The following is a 14,232-nucleotide window of genomic DNA, read 5'->3' as shown; positions in this document are numbered from 1 at the left end:
GGGGTTTGTTCTTGTTGTTTTTGTTTGTTTGTTTTTTGGAGGGGAAACTGGGAAAGGAGAAACCATATAACATGTAAATAAAGAAAATATCTAATAAACAAAAGGGGCACCAGGAAAAAAATTAAAAAATTAAAAAAAAAGTGCAACCCTTGTTTTAATTGCAAAAAATGTTTCAAATGAGAATATAATCAAAGGGTAGGTAAAATTTGAAGCATTCAAAAAGTAGCATTGTAAATGTTGATGACTTAGGGTTTCCACATGAAATCTTTGTGGTGGTCTGACCAGAACTGGGGCAGAGAACATTTAATCTAATTCTATAAGTGGAAGATACAAAGGCGGCCACATAACCCTTCTCCGTTGTCTGTCATCTGTCAGCAAGCTGCAGTCATTCTTGCTTCAGCACCAGACTTTCTTGGAAAAGTGTGAGACGTGGATGGAATTCCTGGTTCAGACAGAGCACAAGTTGGCAGTGGAGATCTCAGGCAATTACCAGCATCTTTTGGAGCAGCAGAGAGCGCATGAGGTAAGTGACTCGGGCAACTTTTGGGCTAATGGAAAATTTTGGCAGCTGAGGCTTCGGCTCAGTGGGTAAAGGGGCCTGCTCCTGATCTTGAGGCCCTGAGTCTCATCCCCAGTATGCGTGTGGTGGAAGGAGAGAGCTGATTCCTGCTTATGAGTGCTTCTGCAAGCATGTACTCAGACCCCCCCACACACACATAAAAGCTAGCAAAAAATTTAAACATATTTTTAAAACTTAGGACTTAGCGAGGCACCATCCAAGCTAATCCTAGCACTCAAGAATCAGAGACAGAAAGACTGGGGCAAGTTCAAAGCCAGCCTGATCTTGTTGTCCATAGTGGGTTTTGCTAGACTTGACCTAGTCAAATATATATATATATATATATATATATATATATATATATATATGTATATATATATGTATATATATATATGTATATATGTATATATGTATATATGTATATAGTATATATGTATATATATGTTAGGTCCTCTTTCTTCTTTTATCTGTCAGTTTTAATATTTTAAGTTCAAATGCCCGTCACTGTTCAGGGAGCTGTGTTCACTGTCATGATCTTGTATTGAAGTATAGACACTTATAGGTAAGGAGACAGGTATGACTGGGTATGGTAGCTCATGCCTTTAGTACCATAACTTGGAGGCAGAGGCAGGTAGGAACAGTGTTGTGGAGCAGTCCCAGCCTCCCTGGAGATTGAGACAGAAGGATCACACACGCTTTGCAGTTGAAACTCAACCTGGACAAGTTGGTGAAAAGCCATCTCAAAACAAGCAGTACTAACAGGCGGGGTAGAGAATTAGAAATATCAGACTCTCTATGGAGTGTCTTATTATTTCAGGTTTCCTTGTTTTCAATCTAGTGAGAATTGAACATAGGGCCTCATACATACCAAACCATTGCTTTTTATCACTGAGCCACACTTGAATCCCTGCAGGCTTTTGTTATTTGTTTATTTTTGTACATATGAGATGATTTTACTTGTTGGATTACATAGAAAAACAGTGAGCTTTAAAAAAAAAAGCAGAATACAAATTGCAAATTCATCAGCTTACTTTATTAATTAATTTTTAATGAATAAGGGGGAAGAATGCAGCTATGTTTGTCATCTAATTAAAAACCCAAACTAAAACTTTGTCTTTAAGTTTATCCTAATTGGTAATTAAAAAAACTTACTCCCACACTGCAGATGGGGCAGAATATGTTTTTCATAGCCCTGCTAAAAACAAAATGTGCGGTAAGTTATCAGAAAAAAATTAGGGACTTAAAAGTGTATCACTCTTTTTCAAATTACAGCTTTTTCAAGCCGAGATGTTCAGCCGCCAGCAGATCCTCCACTCCATCATTGTTGATGGGCAGAATCTTCTAGAACAAGGTCAAGTTGATGACAGGTAGGATCTTTGATAAATTATTATGAAGAAAGTTTCCCCAGTAAATTACTCATTTTCTTTTTAATGAGAGATTAGAGGACATATATCCAATCTTCCTAAGGCAATTGTATCATCACCGGGCCTCAGTAATTGGAGGAAAGGCTCGTCTGAGTCTCTGAAATGAATGAGCATTGACTCTTTGCAGAGGACACTATTATGTGATATGAAGGGCGTAGGGTAATTGGAAATCACCTAGCCAACCTTCGCTAGTCTGTAGGCACTGGAGTCAGTGAATAGAGCAGAACGGATTGCACCGATGGTCAGTGAGCGGTTGCTACTAATATCTCCCTGCACTTGCTAAAATTTAAGTCCTAAAAGGGGCAAAGGTATCACTTGTCTGACTCTGACTGAGAGATCGAAAACTCTAGATGCACCCAGGAACTGTTTTGAGCAATGTCGCATAAGTAAAAGGGAGCAAGACCAGGCTTGATGTTAAGGGTGCCCTGTGGCCAGGACTGGCCTTATTCTAGCCTGTTTCCCCAGACCATACTTCTGTGTGAGAACATAGTTTGCCCCCTTAAGCCATCCCGTATTAAATGTGAAATCTCACTTCCACATCCCAACAAACTACCTCTTTATTTAAAATGTAGATGTGAAATTTTAGCCATAATACGAGTTTAGTCAACATTCGAGTTGACAGCTTCGTGTGTCTACCTTTTCTGGAGACGGTATTCATGTAATCTAGTTTCCATGTTTATATTTGGGAAATTGGCTTTAGTATCTATGTATATGTTTCTCGTACTCAGGACCAGTAGTGGTGATTATAAGTAACAGTGTGTTTTTAAATCATTAGAAAATAAATCACTTTTATGATTAGTATTCTAGAAGCAATTTAAGCCTCCAGTGGTTATTTTATAAGAAGTTCATGAAAGATTTGTACGGTTAAGATTGGAACAATAATATGTGATGCTGTACTCACTCTGTTCTAAGCAAGCCAAACTTAAATGTGACCATTACTGGGAATTTAAGAGTCTCTGAATAAACCAAATTCAAATGTAATTACCTCTTTTTAATCTTTTGCTTTATCATCCCGTAGCCAGCTCCTTAGCAGTATTATAAACATTCAAGTCATTAAGTAAAATAAAGTTTGAAATTCCCATTCCAGCCAACATCTATTAAAATTTAAATGCTAACATTTAGGAGAAAAAAAAAAAAAACACAAAAGAGGTGAAAATGGGAGAGTTGGAACTAAATAAAGAATTTTTTGAGAATTGCTAGTGAAAAAGAAAGACAAATTGGATCTGAGTCTGTGGGTGCCGGGAAGGTACCAGACAACAAGGACTTAGGTTTTAAATGTCCGTTTATGGGGTTTTGTTCTTAAAACTTCAGCTTCAGTACTGGGAAGAGTCATTTTCAGTAGCTCAGTCAGCAAGGGCAGATAGGTCGGGACAGTTTACATAGTCAAGACAGGGCTTCCGAGTTTAGTACCGATGGCTATGTTATTCTTGGGACCTGATGCTCGAAATTCTTCGTGCTCCCTACTGTTATCAGGAATTGGGGGGGGGGTCACACATTTTTTGAGGTGACAGGTATCCTTTAAAGGACATGTCATGAGACTAGCTGTCTGTGCTTGGATCCTACTGTGATAGACTCTACTATGACATGGGGGCAGGGGGGCTGTTCTGACAGCCTGGGTCCAGTAGAGCTGCCACCTCAGAACCCCTGAGCAGAGTAAATTTGTTCGCAAGGGACAGTAGGTGTTCCGTGATAGCTCCTGAGACGATGGCTCAGATTTCTGCTCAAACCCCTCACAGCTGCCCCTGCAGGAGACGTGTGCTCTATCAGGCAGACAATGCCCCAAGCTCCCAGCATTCTAGCTGGACCTTACACAGTCATCTGACCACAAGCCAGGCATGTCACGCCCCATACAATAAAAGGGGCGGTTTGCCCCCTCCTCACTCTCTTACTCTCACCCTCTCTTGCTCTTTGTTCCTCTCTCTTGCTCTTCACTCTCTTACTCTTCCTCTCCCTCTCTTGCTCTCTCTCTCCTCTCTCTTCTCTTGCTTTCCTCCTCTCTCTCTCTCTCTCTCTCTCTCTCTCTCTCTCTCTCTCTTCTCTCTCCTCTCTTTCTTCTTCCTCTCCTTTCCTTCCCTTTACTTAACTAGCATATTTTCTCCTTCTTACAATAAAATAACTCATTTATACATTGCCTCCTTTTTAACTAAAAGGCACTGTGCAGCAACAGGTCAGCACTGGGGGGGGAGAGAGAGAGAGAGAGAGAGAGAGAGAGACAGAGAGAGAGAGAGAGAGAGAGAGAGAGAGAGACCCAGGCCTCAGCAGCAGGCCCCTGCCTTTTGTACAACAATGACACATGCTTGCGTGTCACAGAGCACAATTTCTGTTCATGAGCAAATGTGATCGTCAGAATCTGTTCATTGCCCTAGGGAACTAATTTTTAAACTGAGCATAAGAAATTCTTTGACTCTTTTTTTAATCCAGTAGTTTTGATGTTTTATAGTGATTAATTGATAGTTATTGTAGAATAATCACTTGTTCCACTTCAGTTATTGAATTTTTTATTAAGAAGATATGTCACATTTGGTGGTAAATTCAGACTTTACAGTCATCTCACATAATAGGATGTATCACTAATATAGGACTCCTAACAAGTGTAGAGCTCTACAATAGTAATCAATTCCAGAGAGCATAGTATAGGTGTTAGAAGAGGTATAAGGGGATGTTACATTTGTGATTAGCCCTAAAATGTGCCAAGAAACTCATCCCATTTGATGCTTGATACATTCTTATTGAACACCACATCTGTGCTACACTTTGCATATTAAATAAAACTTTATAAACAATGCCAATACTTTTTAGAATAGAAAATAGGAAGAATGTGTTCAAACACCTGCAACACCTCAGTTGGAATTGGAGAAGGTTCAAGTTAAATTTACTCTGAACAACCTTCATACATATTGTGTTGACTAAAGTTAATTTTTCTTTAAAAAATGTGAATGTTACCTAAAATATGCAAGGGACAATTTCTCATAGTAATTCAGTTGAGATTGGAGTCTTCACTTGTAGAAGAATATTAAGAATATTTATGAAGTACATTTTTTAAAGATAAAAAAACAAAACTTTTAATTTAATGTAATTTAAGTGGATTGTTCTTGATTTTCCAAGATGGCATGTGATTCTGTCTGGGGAGGGAGTTGGTAGTCAGGTTTCTTGTCACATGATCTCCTGTTGTAAGGCACAAAAGACTGTTAATGGTCTGTGAGACAGTACCACACATATACATACTTAGGGAAGGGGAGTATATGATATGCCCTAGATTTGATTTTTATCTCTTCTGCGATATGAAAACACTCACCATTTGTAGACTGGTAATCTAATTTTAAAAATTACTTGCAATCCAGCTAACAGACCATGGATAATTTGAAATCCTTTGTCATAGATCATTTTTCTCAAGACATACCATTTATGGAAAATATATACTGGCTGATCCTGTGACAATACCCAAGAATATTAATTTGTTTTTTTTTCTTTTTTCCCTATCTAATTGTTTCTTCACCAGAGAAGAGTTCAGCCTGAAGTTGACCCTCCTCAGTAACCAGTGGCAGGGAGTGATTCGCAGAGCCCAGCAGAGAAGAGGGATTATTGACAGTCAGATTCGCCAGTGGCAACGCTACAGGGAAATGTCAGAGAAGCTTCGTAAATGGTTGGCTGAGGTGTCTCATCTGCCCCTGAGTGGTCTTGGGAACATCCCAGTACCACTGCAACAAGTGAGGACACTCTTTGATGAGGTGCAGGTAAGATGCAAGCACAGGTCCGGTCCGTGTACCTCCTCTGCAGGTCCACTGTGTTTGACCTTGGACTCAGTGCTTCATAAGGACTCTGAAGTGGCCTGAAAATCACATCAGACATTCTTAAAGTTCAACTGAGATAAACAAAGTGATTGCATGGCAAAGCTCCTGTGGAAAGGAGGGGAGGAGAGAATTCTGAAGCCATGCCAAAGATCCATCTACTTTGTACACCAAGGCCCAGAGCAGTTCCTTACAACCCAGCTGGGATGGAAAGACGACTTGGTATTGGTCAGAGGTTTAGTCACAGAATCTGGTCCATCCCAGCATTGCTGGCCTGTCTGCATATGTTCATGGCCCTTCTACCTTTAAAGGACTAATCTGGCTTTTCCTTACTCTCAGTTTCTCCAAGAAAAGTCATATGGCCTCAACTACCCACTCCCAATAGAGAAGGGACAAACTGGATCTTCTGTCCACATTCAGATACTAAGGTTGTGATTCAAATATGCAGCCACCTTTAAGACTTATATCTGTGTGCATAGAGCCAATGACCTCTGACCAGACTATCTCCACATTTCAGATCCCTAATCAGAAGAAATGTTCTAATCACTTTCTGATCTATTGATCCAGGATCTCAAGAGTTATTGCACAATTATCTTCTTCAATGCCCCTCACTCCCTGTACTCAGTCTACTTTGAATGCTCATCCCTGTGACCAGAACCTCAGGAGTCCCTGCCTTGGTAGACAGTAGCCTAACCTATCTCATTATACATAGTGCATGACTTTTTACCCATCCAGTTAATATTTTTGCTATAATCAAACACATCACTCCCCTGCTCTAATGGTGTGAAAGCCAGATCCCTAGGTGTGGTAGCATACTTATGTAATTCCAATACTTAGGATGTTAAGACAAGATGATCATAAGTTCAAGACCAAAATGAACTACATACCAATGCACTGTCTGAAAAATAAAAATAAAAAAGGCGGGATAGAGAGATAGGTATCAGCCCTTAGGAACACTGGCCAGTCTTTTGAAGGACTTGAGTTTGATTCCCAGCACCCACACAGCAGCCACCACCACATTGGTTCCAGGGCATCTGATACCCTCTTCTAGTCTCCTAAGGCACTGTATGCACACAGTATACAGAGATGCATGCAAACAAGGTATCCACATGCAATACAATACAATCATGTGTTAAAACTCCCTTGCAAGCTGTCAATACCATTCTGCCACATGCCCTTCATACTCCGGCCATGGAAAAGTACATTGCATTTTCTGAATTCACCCTCTTTATTTTATATGGTCAGTGCATCCCTCTTCCCTCCTGTTTAGGAGGCCATCCCTTCTCCTTTTTCTGGTCACATTCATCTCATTTTAATCTGATCACAGTTACATGTTGTCTTAGTCAGGGTTTCTATTCCTGCACAAACATCAGGACCATGAAGCAAGTTGGGGAGGAAAGGGTTTATTTGGCTTACTTCCACATTGCTGTTGATCACAGAGGAAGTCAGGACTGGAACTCAAGCAGGTCAGGAAGCAGGAGCTGATGCAGAGGCCATGGAGAGATGTTTCTTACTGGCTTGCTTCTCCTGGTTTGCTCAGCCTGCTCTCTTATAGAACCCAAGACTTCCAGCCCAGGGATGGCACCACCCACAAGGAGCCCTACCCCCTTGATCAGTAATTGAGAAAATGCTCCACAGCTGGATCTCATGGAGGCACTTCCCCAACTGAAGCTCCCTTCTCTGTGATAACTCCAGCCTGTGTCAAGTTGACACACAAAACCAGCCAGTACACATGTCTTTCAAGGCTCATTGGGCCTTGACTACATTGAGAGACCTACTCTGCGCAGCCATGCTGAGACAGATGCCATCCTGTGATTTCTGGGCATTTGTCTTATAAGCAGAGTTCATATTATTTCAAGATTATACTTTCTGTTCATTTCCACTTAGTTCATTTAAGATGTTCTTGTTGGATACAAGCATGTGACATATGTATGCCAACTCATGAAGTTATCTAAATGTGCTTATAATGGGTGAACCTGCTAAGAGAAGACTAAAAATTAAAAGGGTCTGGTCCCTTTCAGTTCAAAGAGAAGGTGTTTCTGCGCCAGCAAGGGAGCTACATCCTGACGGTGGAGGCTGGCAAGCAGCTCCTGCTCTCCGCAGACAGTGGCGCCAAAGCTGCCTTACAGGCTGAGCTCACAGACATCCAAGAGAAGTGGAAGGCAGCCAGCATGCACCTGGAGGAGCAGAAGAAAAAGCTGGCTTTCTTGTTGAAAGTAAGTCCAGTTTAGAGCCCCCTCTGAGGAGCTGCGCTGTTTCCGCCAATTGTCTCACCGCGATGCGATGCACATCATGATAGATCACTGAGCAACACCCTCCCGTGCTTCTCCTCTGTTTTATTTAAGACTCTGTCCTATCTTGCATGAACTGGAGAAGTTTCCCAATTTTCTAGCACTTTATCTTTCAGGAAACCCCCCCCCCCAGCTGAGTAATTTCAACTCTAATAAGGCTCTCCAAGTGATTAATTCTGATTAATGGCCAATGCAATGCATTGAAGCATGGGACAGCCTTAGAAAGCTGGGCAGAAACTCAAAGAGCAGATCCCATTCCTTAAATTGTAGACTCTAGAATGGTTTTAAAGATCGATATCTCATGTTTTATAGCTGGGGGAAAAGCTAACCCAGAATGAGTCTCTTAATCTGCCTTGGTTTATCTAAGTAGGGCTACCATTGGCAGAAAGTCTCCAAGAGGCATCTTAGGCCTTGTTGTTGGCCACAGGCGCGGTGAACCTAAGGGTACTGAGATGTATCCACACTACCTGTAGTGAGCATCTGTCTCTTATGCCCACACTATTTATAATTTTTCTTCAGTCCAGTACTTATAAATATATGAACAATTCATGAGGAAACTCACGATTTTATATAATATGTGTTCATAAAAAGTGAAAAAAAAAAAACCCAAGTGCTCTAAACTCATAAGGCCATGTTGAAAATCACAGCGTTTTCCTTTTCTTCAGAATGGGTATGACTGTACCTCATCTCTATAACTATTGTGAGGATTTGTCAAAAGAATGCCAGGAAATCATAAGGGACACTTGAAAGGCAGTAGTTGCCATTATTGATGTTATTAACACTTAAAAAATTCTACCCAAGAAATGTCGAATTTTATATACATTGAAAACCACCAGTTTTTTCTGATTGTAAATACAGTGTGCCACCATTTTAGATGGAGGGAGATAACTCACAGTAATTGAGTAGATTTTTGTTTATTGTTTCAAATATCCCAGCCATCGGGTTCACGTTGGGAATCTTATGTAATATATATGACCTTCCAAGTAGGAAGCAGCCGATCAAGAATGCCACTGAGCAGGTATTAAGGACCACTCTTTGCTTACAGAACAATTCACTGGTAACATAATGCCTGAGTCATTTGTTGTCATCCTGGTGTCAGGCAAGGATTTAAAACATTGTAACTCACTCTGGTGAGACTGTGGGGATCATATATACTTATTTTTATTCATGATGTGGTTTTTGGAGATAGTCCCAAGACATAAGAATGTGTGGCATCTGAGTCATTGGGCTCGTTTGTCTCATCTGTCAGTTGGTGTATATAAAACATTTACTCTGACAGATGGTTCACAGAACAATACCTGAAGCTAGTTTCTTATCATTCATGCAGAAAAAGGCTCAATGGTGGCTTCACCGTTCAAGTCACCGTTGGAGAGGAGAGTCCCTATTCTTCTCTTGTCAGGATTTTTTGATTTTTTTTTTAATTTGAATAATACATTACATTCTGTTTGCCCAAGGAAGCCTTGTGTCATGTTTACTCAGCCTCATTTTAACGTATCTTTACACCAATGTTATAATAATTCTCTTGTCTTTAGCTGTTAGCCTAATGCTCTGGGTATGTATGCCCAAAATAGCCATGTTTTTTCCCTGCTCTCTAATGTCAATTTTATCCGAAGGCGTGACCTCCTCGGTGTCAGCTCTGGGAACAGGCTACCTTGACAGCTTTAAGGCATGTGCTGGTTTCATTGAGAATGTTAACTCAAAGCAGAGGATGGTTTCATTGAGAATGTTCAGTCAAAGCAGAGGAGATGACTTGCCTGCCAATCATCTCTACAGTACTGAGCACGGGCAAGCGAAAGGACCACAGACTCTTGTAAAATGAAGGGGACCTGGACCAAATGTGAGCCTGGAAGACCAAAGCATTCATAGTTTGGTTTGCAGGGCGCCTCTGTTGGTGGTAACTAAGGAGGAGAGGTGGCACTCTACCGCTCTGGGATTCCATGAGGGGAGTCTCAAGAGAAATGGGAACCTGGCTTCAAACTCTCACATAACAAAAGACACTAAGTTTAAACTTGCAATTTTTTTTTTTTTTTTGCTAGAGGCGTCTGGAGTAATATTACCTGTGGATTGCTAATAAGAACATGTTAGGGCGAACATGGAGGCAGGAGAGGATAAGTGACAAAGGAAGACAAGGGGAAGGAAGGGGAACCAGACTTAGGTACCATGTTGGTGCTTGGTAATTCTACCTGTTAAACCAATTGTCTTTAGAGTTCAGTAATGGATTAGGTGAAGAATGACCAGTGGGATGCTGGTCTGGGGAGGGTCTGGGAGCATGGTGGCCAGGAATGGACAATACAACCAATATGGGCGAATTAGACAAAACAGTATTTATTTAACTGAAAGCTATTCAACACCCACTAAGATAACTAATGGAAGTTACCATGCAACTTTATAGTGCTCTATAAAAAAAAGAAATCAACATTCAGTGTGGTTCCTCTCACATTCCTTTTTTTTTTTTTTTAATTTAAAAATTAGATAATAGGCCAGGCAGTGGTGGCCCATGCCTTTAATTCCAGCACTTGGGAGGCAGAGGCAGGTGGATTTCTGAATTTGAGACCAGTCTGGTCTACAGAGTGAGTTCCAAGACATCCAGGGCAGGACAGAGAACTCTGTCTCAAAAAAAAAAAAATAGACAATAAATAAACATCCCATTAAAAACCTGAGGTAAGAATTGCGGTACATAGCATAAAAATCGAAATCTTCCTCATAGTACCATCCCAAGTTTGCTGCCATTCCCAAGAGGTAGCCCCTGTTACCAATTTGGTGTGTTACGTTTCCAAATAGGCAGACACCGGGCATAATTTTCCTTGTCTTCACTCAGGGATCCAACATGCTCCTCTGGGCTGCCACTCTTGGCCATATATCCTATGTTAATGTCACAGCATGTGTCACGAGGCAGGTATTTCTTCCAGTTCTTGCTGAGTGGGTGTTTCTGCGCTAACACCTCACTCTTCCAGACACATTTCAGCCCGAGCCAAGTAAAGCCAGACAGCACCCTATTTGTCATACCTGTGGTTCTTGTGTGTTTGTACCTCAAATGTGAGTGGCTCATAATACATATAGAGTGAGTCAGAGTTAAGGTTCTATCATCTTTACATTCTGTATTTCTCTTACTCCTGCTTGTTTGGACTCCAAAATGATTCGTTTTGTCTCCTTTTGTTATACCCCCATTGGTACATCAGGGAGCACGTAGACACACTTGGCGCACTCGTGAGTGAATAAGGACAGATGATTTTCCCACTCTGCCCAGTGTTTGGTTCGGACTCCATGTTTAAATATCTGAAGTTGAAAATTCTTTGGATATTGTGCTTGCTTGGTGCCCTGAGAGCCATTGCTTATATTAATTCTTCAACAACTATAGAGTTTACTTCCATTTTCTCAGGGAAAGTGTATTACACCTGCTTCTTAGAGACAAACAGCTAATGAATCACAGAGTCAAGTTGAACTGAGCTCTCATGATGACAAAGGCATGATGATGTTCAAAATGGCAGTGAGTGTGGACATGCCTTCTTACAATTCACCGGTGTAATTATATCCCTGGCAATTAAAAAGAATATTTATTTTCTCTCTTTTTATTTTCATTTTATATTTTTGTAATTTCTCACCAAAAAAAAAATTGTATACAATTTATTTCTCTTCTATTGATAGGACTGGGAAAAATGTGAGAGAGGGATAGCCCGTTCTCTGGAGAAGCTCCGAATGTTCAAAAAGAGGTTATCTCAGCCTCTACCTGACCACCATGAGGAACTCCACACAGAACAGATGCGGTGTAAGGTACGTGACTGGATGGAGCCTGTCTGTGTTGCCTTAGCCACGTACTTCTGCCTGTGAGGTCATATCTCAGCGAGACTCCCGAGGCAGTCCATGGGCATGTGAGGGCCTGGGAGAGCCCATTAGGGTAGCCTGCACTGCAATGAGACCTCTTTTGCTGATTTAACGCAGCTGCGGTTTATGGATGACTTAGAGGAAGGGAATGAAGAGTTTAAGACACAACATAAAAGATATTTGAAAGCTGAGTCAAGAGCAATAAATAGCTATGTTTCTGAAACACCCCCACTGGGGAATCATTCTAATAAAAGCATATTTGATGGAAAGGACAGGGTTGGCATCTTGAAAAATCTGCTGACTGTCTGTGGCAGAGGAGCATACCCTACCTGCTAGGATCCCTCCATACAGGTAGCAAAAAAAAAAAAAAAAAAAAAAAAGCCGATCTCTATCAAAGCAAGAAGGTACCCAATCCAATCCTTAAATCCTTCAGGGTAGAGCCACTTAAGGACTATGATCGCCCCTTCCAATCTTAATTATGATCATTGCCTCTCATTGTGCTGGGAAGCAATCACCAGTAACACAGGCCACTCCCTGGACGACAAGGTCAGGAAGACCAGCATGATTTAGTGGCTGTAAGATTTATTCTGTGCACACCTGTGTAGCCAAGCAGAGTGCCTGGCCAGCGCTTGTCGGCTGAGTAATATGCTGATTGCATCAAAAGTAACTACACAAATGCTTTTCTTTCCCTGTGTTCCCTCAGTCATCCTAACATTACTGCGAATCCTAGTTAAAAACTTATAAAAGACACTCATGGAAATTAAAAGGTGATACATGGTGCACCAAAGGTGATGAATAAAATATTCGTCTCCATACATTATGCTAAAATGCATCTGAAGGTTGGCTGATGCAGTGGCATTGAAGAATCTAAGGCAGGAAGACTGGGAGATGTAACAAGTCTCTGCCCCAAAAGAAAACTCTATGAAGCCTGTGAACAGTAAAAGGGGTTCATTTTAAACTCATGCTGTTAATTTATTAAACGAATCATCTGGCGGAATGGGCATGGTCTAATACCAGGTTACCCGCCACACCCTGTATGCCAGTTGTATCTCGTGTGGCATGACATAAGCCCGTGGGAGCATCGTTACTTCCCTTATGCTAGATGAGGATATGGAAGATTCTAGAATCACATTAATGTTTCACATTAATAATTGACAGATTTGTCTAAACTTAGAGACTGTATTTTAGCCACACTGCCTTAGCGACTGTGCAGTCTAAACCAGTGGGCTTGGGTTTGGATGGTAGTGTTACTTGTGTGTGCATGTGTGCGCGCACATGTGTGTGTGGTGTGTGTGTGTATGTGTGTGTGTGTTTCCTTTTATTTTTGTTCAGTTTGGCCTGGTTTGATTATGTAGAGGGTTTAACTGTTGAACCCAGGCTGCCCTCAAACTCATAGAATCCCCATGCCCCAGTCTTTAGAGTAACTCTGGGATTATAGGCAAGTGCTAAATGTGATGCTGGGGTTGTGAGGAAAATCAAACAGGCTTGATAGACACTACAGCAGCAAGGTCCTCACACTCGTAAAGCAATTTAATCTGTTCTAAAGGTACAGACAGAATGCTGCATACTTATTAACCTAGATATTTTGGTCTTTTGGCCAGTTATTCTTCCTTTAAGACCCCATTGTCATCTCCCCAAACACTTGGACAAGCAACCTGCTTTTGAGCTTGGAGATTGGGAAATGTATTTCCATACAGCGCCATTGTGTTCCTTCCCAAATCACCCTCCACAGCAAAACAAAGCAATTACCCAAAACCTCATCTGCTGAAATTGCCTGGGAAGTCAGCCTCAGAGAGTGCCGTTAATTACTCTTGCCTTTAGAAGCTTGTCTCTGGCGTGAAGAAGTGGTATGAAATTCTCCATTCATCCACCAAACGAGCTGGAGCCTGAAAACAATGGCTGGCAGAGAGGGAGAGTGACACAAATTGCAGAACTGGTCACCTGTCAAAGCATGGCAGGAAACCTCTGCTCATTCACATTGAGTTTCTTTAAATAATGCCCCCAAAGGACAGGTCCATCATTGATAACTTCAAAAAGTCTCTGATCCTACAGAATGTGTAGTTGTTTTAAATACAGGAGAAACTGTACCAAATTGATATTCCATAATAAGGATATATCACAGGATAGGTCGACTCCGCATTTAAAAATGAAGTTCAAGTTAGGAAATTTTTCTTTTAAATATTTCATTAGCGTGATCAGGAACAGGACAAAACTAGTGGGTGGTTTGATAATCAGTTTAGGCATGTTTGTGGTGTCAGGGTTGTAGAATGAAACATATTTAGAATAAAGAAGGCTATTAAACTGACAAACTTGGATTTGGAAAAGTCAAAAGCAAAAACAAACAAGTG

At 41.1% G+C, this 14,232-nt stretch overlaps 1 protein-coding gene across 15 annotated transcripts in view; it reads left to right on the top strand.

Annotated features, from left to right (window-relative positions):
• The window catches only part of Syne1 (spectrin repeat containing nuclear envelope protein 1), a 506,592-nt gene that overhangs the window by 424,258 nt on the left and 68,102 nt on the right, over positions 1–14,232 (top strand). For all 15 annotated transcript variants that reach the window (XM_031352591.1, XM_031352581.1, XM_031352598.1 and 12 more), the window contains 5 exons: positions 376–523; positions 1,832–1,926; positions 5,483–5,717; positions 7,793–7,987; positions 11,708–11,833. In XM_031352591.1, the coding sequence (XP_031208451.1) occupies positions 376–523; positions 1,832–1,926; positions 5,483–5,717; positions 7,793–7,987; positions 11,708–11,833 (799 nt within the window). The remainder of the gene's footprint in view (positions 1–375; positions 524–1,831; positions 1,927–5,482; positions 5,718–7,792; positions 7,988–11,707; positions 11,834–14,232) is intronic.

The sequence above is a fragment of the Mastomys coucha genome, unplaced genomic scaffold (assembly GCF_008632895.1).
Source record: "Mastomys coucha isolate ucsf_1 unplaced genomic scaffold, UCSF_Mcou_1 pScaffold5, whole genome shotgun sequence".
NCBI classification, from domain to species: domain Eukaryota; kingdom Metazoa; phylum Chordata; class Mammalia; order Rodentia; family Muridae; genus Mastomys; species Mastomys coucha.
This window is presented reverse-complemented; position numbering and strand designations above follow the sequence as displayed.